This window comes from Notothenia coriiceps, unplaced genomic scaffold (genome assembly GCF_000735185.1).
Source record: "Notothenia coriiceps isolate Sejong01 unplaced genomic scaffold, NC01 NC01_scaffold00003923, whole genome shotgun sequence".
Taxonomy (NCBI): Eukaryota; Metazoa; Chordata; class Actinopteri; order Perciformes; family Nototheniidae; genus Notothenia; species Notothenia coriiceps.
In genome coordinates this window covers 650-6,905 of record NW_011336624.1, presented here as the reverse complement: position 1 = coordinate 6,905, position 6,256 = coordinate 650, and the positions used below count along the sequence as shown (strand labels likewise).

General features: G+C 40.1%; 1 protein-coding gene across 1 annotated transcript in view; it reads right to left on the bottom strand.

Annotated features, from left to right (window-relative positions):
• Positions 1-6,256, bottom strand: part of LOC104941801 (adenosine deaminase CECR1-A-like) — a 9,882-nt gene that overhangs the window by 2,983 nt on the left and 643 nt on the right. The window contains exons 3-8 of the mRNA XM_010766939.1: positions 5,632-5,851; positions 3,414-3,627; positions 2,627-2,754; positions 2,434-2,524; positions 1,638-1,746; positions 1,048-1,205 (exon numbers count right to left, since the gene is read on the bottom strand). Of these exons, the coding sequence (XP_010765241.1) occupies positions 1,048-1,205; positions 1,638-1,746; positions 2,434-2,524; positions 2,627-2,754; positions 3,414-3,627; positions 5,632-5,851 (920 nt within the window). The remainder of the gene's footprint in view (positions 1-1,047; positions 1,206-1,637; positions 1,747-2,433; positions 2,525-2,626; positions 2,755-3,413; positions 3,628-5,631; positions 5,852-6,256) is intronic.

The following is a 6,256-nucleotide window of genomic DNA, read 5'->3' as shown; positions in this document are numbered from 1 at the left end:
CTTTGAAGCTCCCCCAAATTCTGGAAGCGACTCTTCTTCACAATGCTGTTAAGGCTGCGGTCATCTCTCTTGGTTGTGCAGCGTTTCCTGCCACATTTCCCCCTTCCAACAGACTTTTTGTGGATGTGCTTTGAAACTGCACTCTGTGAACAGCTTGCTCTTTGAGAAATTTCTTTTTGTGTCTTACCCTCCTGATGGAGGGTGTCAATGACGGTCCTCTGGACAGCAGTCAGCTCAGCAGTCTTCCCCATACTTGTGATTTAGTTTACTGAACCAAGCTGAGTGTTTTTCAAGGCTCAGGAAACCCTTGCAGGTGTTTCGAGTTAATTAGACGATTCAAGTGATTCGTTGAACACCCTACTAGTATACTTTTTCATGATATTCTAATATTTAGAGATAGGATATTTGAGTTTTCTTAAGCTGTATGCCATAATCAGCAATATTAAAATAATAAAAGGCTTGCAATATTTCAGTTGATTTGTAATGAATCCAGAATGTATGACATTTTTGTTTTTTTTAATTGCATTACAGAAAATAAAGAACTTTATCACAATATTCTAATTTTCTGAGACAGTCCTGTAAATGAATTATGGCTTTGCGAGAAAATCTGGAAACCTAAACATCTAGTGCACATTATACAGATGGGAATCACAGCGGCTCGATGTGACAGCGGCTGTGTTGATGCTTTAGCTAAGTGTCAGAACATGAGCAGACATTTAGCACACACAGCAGAGCTATGAGTTTAGCAAGCCTCTGCAAATTATGTGCAATTCATGCCAATCATTTAAAAATCATCAAAACAAAAAATAAACATTGTGCATTACTTTATTACAACAACACAAAGGTATTTGATTTATCCCCCCCCCACAAAATACAAGTAAATACTTGTATTTCATACTGGGGTTTGATCGTGATTTATAAGATAATTATTAAGATACTTGAATACATTTTTTTAAGTGATTGACATAACTCATTAGAACTTTTAGAAGTAAGTAGCTGGAAAAAAGAATTTGTTTGTATATTTTGGTTTACAAGATGAGAGTGTACCTGGTTTGAGATGGGGCAGACTTCCACAGCCACCCCCCTCTTTCTGGATAGACCTTTGGCCACGGGGTGGCGGAGCAGAGCAAAGCCGTGGCCGATTCTGGACGTGTTAAACAATAGAGCATCCAACAAGTTCTGGTCCACCTCTGAGCCCTCCAGATCTGCTCGTAGCAGAGAGAAATCAAAAACGTGTTTATAGAAGACAGCGTTCTTGAATGACTCTTCTTTAACCCTAAATTCCACAGTTGGTAAATATTTGGTTTTGCAACTTTGTGGAATAGGACAGAAAAAGGCCTGGGCTGCCACTCTGTCCACAGTGAGAAACACATATACTTATTTGTTCATTTAACTGCGAAGCTAGCCAAGGTAATCCTTAAAATCAACATTCCCATTTTTGAGTGTGTGATCAATAAACAAAGGCAATTTACCGACATTTTTCTTTCCATGACAAGTTGAAGGGTTTGTTGTCAGTTTAGCTAAAGTCCTGTAATAGCCTCTATGCTTAAAATGAACACATCAGTCATTGTCTGGATGAACCTCTAAGCCCCATGCTGCAGGATAGGATTTGTAAAACTGAATGCTCAGGAGCTCACCTGTCTCCCCCGCATGGAAAAAGTAAGGCAGCGTCACGCCTCTCCCTGCCGGCAGTGACAAAGCATCTTTGAAGTACCACAGGGGTCTGCCGCTATCCTCACGGCCCACCTGTAAGTAGAGAGGGAGTAAACAATATGATTGTTGTGTTTACTTTCACTGATTCAGGCACGTGTGTGTGGTTTAAAGCGGCTTACAATCTTACTATTTGCATTGTAAGTGAAACAAAAGATCTGTACAAACTAGGGCTGTTCAATCAGAGATATCGGCCACAAAGTTCAGTAAGATCTCTTATTACACAGCCGAGTCAAATACTTGATTCCGATTGGTCGATTCATTTCAGATGTTTTTAATACTAGCTAACAGACTGTTGTAAAGAATGATTAAGGGAATATGGGTAGTGATATTGGTTCGCAGAACCGAAGTCCAGTAAAGAGGCTCTATTTTGCTTTTTGGGGTTGTTCTTTTGTATATATTTATATATATATATATAAATATACAGTATAAAGACATTGATCCATATTGCACAGAAATTGTAGGGTTGACATTTTATGATTTCACAAAATATTTAAACAATGAAGAATGTCGATAAATAATCATCACTACCGGTAATGTGTATATAATAACTTAGTTGGTAAAAGCCAATAGTAAAACAGTCAATGACAATCATTTGAGGAAACACTTAAGATGTTACAATTTCAAATAGTTAGTCTCATATCACAATATTGATATAGTATTGATATATTACCCAGCCCTAGTCAAAACTGGAGAAGTGGTGCGATAACTTGAACTCCTCACCATGTCAAAGCCAGCCATGATGTCTGGGAAGTCTCTCTGTAGCTTCATCGCCTCCTCCACAGCTCCAGCCATCATGGATGCATTCACTCCTCTGAAGAATACAGTACAGTGCAGAGTGTTATTATATGATATCAACTTCATCTTATGTCAATCCTTCATAGTTATAAGTCAAATCTGTTGTTGGGGAGGTCACCTATGGATAGTGTAGATCATTCTCACTCCAAAGAAGTCTGGGTGTTCTGCTGTGAACTGTCGGGTGACCTCCTGGTACGTCTTCAGAGTCCACGCTGGGTCATGAGTGCTGCCGTCCAACTCGTATATCTGAGTACCAGAAAACACACTCAATAAAAATTATAATACCAGTTTTTCCAGTTAGCTAGTATTTACCGGATTTTGACCAGTTAAATCTGTTTGGGTCCGACAAATTTAATTCTCTGCGGCTATAATGTTCTGCGGAAATAATCAGCAATAAGCTAAATTTGAAGTGTATCAATAATAAGATCTCATCGATGCCACAAGTATGCAACAAGATGCCACCGCTGTTAGGACAGCGGTTACGGAAGCTTGAATTTCTCAACGGCCTGAAGAGTCTTCATCAGTGTATTCAGTTAAATGAATCCTGAGTAGTTAAAATGTTACGAGTCAGACAGACTTGACAAATGGCTTTTCTCGGTTTTATTTTATATGAGAATATGTAGGTCTATAGCTGAGGGGAAATGGTCTGCAAAGTCTAAAATCCCAGAAGTTCCCTCCAGAGGGAGTTTCTCTCCCACACAACACACTGAAACGCCTCAATTGGACTATTTCGTTTACTTCCGTAATATATAGACATCACTATGTAGGACATATCACAGGCCAAGGGGCGGGACATCTCTAAGCGGTTGACCAATCACAATAGAGCCGGCCAGCTAACTAATCAGAGCAGACTGGGCTCTGGTTTCAGACAGAGGGTGAAAAGAGGTGCTGCAGAAAAAGATTACCTCCGGGAGTAGAGCTCGCACTTCCATGTACATGACGTTGTCCCTGTAGAACTGGGAGAGACCTTGGTAGTAATAGTCTCTGAACACAGGAGCGTATGTAACCAGACCCCACAGAGCACGGAAGCACTGTTCAAATGTTTTCCAGATCACATCCTGACTGGGATACACCAATTCTGGATCCTGATCAGTGAAGAGCGTCATGTTGGCCATGAGGCTGGGAATGTAAAGACATGGTTTGGATCAGATGATCTGCGTCAATTTCTGGTCAACTTACCACTGTCGAAAAAGCTTTTAAATGGAGTAATCTAAAGTATATACACAGGATGATTACAGAATTAACTGTTCTGTGGGACATTTCAATACTGCCATTCTTACTGACAAAGATATACTATCTTATATATAATATTATTTTATTGCTAACACACTACAATGACGCATGAAGCATTAGTATTAAAACTGACAATCAGAACACAAAACCTTAGGCAAAAGAATTTGTCTTTTTCTGAACACTGTCAACGACTTATCAATCTGCATGTAAACACTATAAAGAAGTCAACAGGTAAGTACATTTAAAAACTGTATATTGCACATTACTGCATGTATTTCTGTAGCCTTGAATTATATTTCTTTGTAGAATTGTATGTATGTGATTGGTTGTAGAACAAATCACCTCTGGCTGGCAGAGAACTTACTGCCCCGTAACTTGTAAAGTGTCTCCTCTTCCATAAGCCAGAACACTTTGCACAACAGCTAATTGCACAGTTTAATGTATATTCAATCCAATGCCATTAAGTCTCTACAGTATATTTCTATATAGTCCTGTAGCCAAGACTATATATTGTACTCCATTTATTCAATATTTTGTTATATTGTGTATTATTTAGAAACTATAGGGATAAATGTATTTTCTATTGAATTTGTATATCAGGGTGTCCGCGGGGTCTTAAAAAGTATTAAAAGTTGATAAATAAATTTAGCGAAAATAAAGGCTATTAAAAAGTATTAAACGGCATTTTCCAAGGTATGACATTTTGTAGCTTGTTTTCAATAAGTATATCAATTGTTCAAAGAGGTTGTATTCTACAGTCTGCCTGAATGTAATCATTGCGTAGGTGTGTAGTGTGATTCTGTGTAGTTTATTTATGGCATCCCGTTGGATTGTGAAGGTCCGTTTACGCCGATTGTTAAACAACATTGTTATGGGGAAATGCAAGTTTGCGTCCAAATGGTTGGAAGATAAGGAGGAAGGACAATCAATACTGTATATAGTAAATGTGAGGTAAAGTGTGTCGCCAATGTAACCGGTTAAAACTCAAAGTGGCGATGAGGTCTTAAAATGTATGGAAAGGGTCTTAAAAAGGTATTACATTTGACTTCAGGATTCCTGCATATACCCTGTATATACACAAGTTACTAGTGTCAATTAGTATTTTGAATTTATACATATTTATATATACTTGCTGCTAATGTTAATTAGATTTTTTGCTATATTTGTATCTTTTATCCATCCATCCATCCATCCATCTTCTCCCGCTTATCCGTGGTCGGGTCGCGGAGGTAGCAGTTCCAGCAGAGAGCCCCAAACTTTCTTTTCCCTGGCCACATCAACCAGCTGCCAAGGCACACAGGGGATAGGAAACGGCTCCCAGGCCAGCGAAGAGATATATAATCCCTCCACCTGGTCCTAGGTCTACCCCTTGGTCTCCTCCCAGCTGGACGTGCCTGGAACACCTCCCTAGGGAGGCGCCCAGGTGGCATCCTAACTAGGTGCCCGAACCACCTCAACTGGCTCCTTTCGACGCGAAGGAGGAGCGGTTCAACTCTGAGTCCCTCCCGGATGACCGAACTTCTCACCTTATCCCTAAGGGAGACACCAGCCACCCTGCGGAGAAAACCCATCTCGGCCGCTTGTACCCGCAATCTCGTTCTTTCGGTCATGCTCTTGTATCTTTTAAACATATTTAACTCATGTAATGCTTGACACTGCTGATGGGACAAAATAATTTGCCTTGACATTTTTTACTCTTTACAAAAAATATACACTGGAATAATTTATAGTACAATAAAAGTATCCCGTGCTGTTGGACATGATGAAATACGTACTGTATATGCAGAGTCTACATACGTATTTCATCCTATGATTGTTTTTTTGATTTCTCTCTGTAAATAACCCAGATTATAAATCTGTGGTACTTTCATATTAAAGATTTGTCCTCACCTGTTATCGAGCTCCGTGGAGTTGACCATCTTGGCCCGGAGGTTTTCCAGCAGGGTCCACGGAGAGCAGCGGGGCAGAGCAGCGGGCGGCCGGGCTGAGAAGATGAATCTGACGGAATGGTTGTCAGTGAAGCACATGTAGCAGTGAGGCCGATAGGTCGCGTTCTTCACCAGCCACTCCACTTCTACCATGGCAAAGTCATGGACATGGAGAGCTCCCCCTGAAAACAATGAATTACAGAAATAAAGATTGTGGATACTTGAAATAAGTCTGATTCTGTGTGTATTCAAAAAGGTTACATTCCTGCAAAAAAGATTGAGAGTTCCAAGCATTTTTTGAGAACATTATCATAGGTGATTGGGAAGAACGTTCTCCGGTGAAAAAAAAAAGATTGTTGCATATATTTTCTTTCCTTAATCTACCAATAATTGACCTTTCGCAAAGCCACGCCCCTCCTTGGTTACTGTTGCTCGTCCGACAAGCTGAGAGCCAGATGCGTTAAACAAAGCCATAATGGAGGGTCTCCGTAACGTCGGAGTTGCCTTAACAGACTCATTTTGGAGCAATAACGCAGCAATATCCTCCAGGTCCCAACAAAAGGGGCTACAATACGCTATGGAGGGTT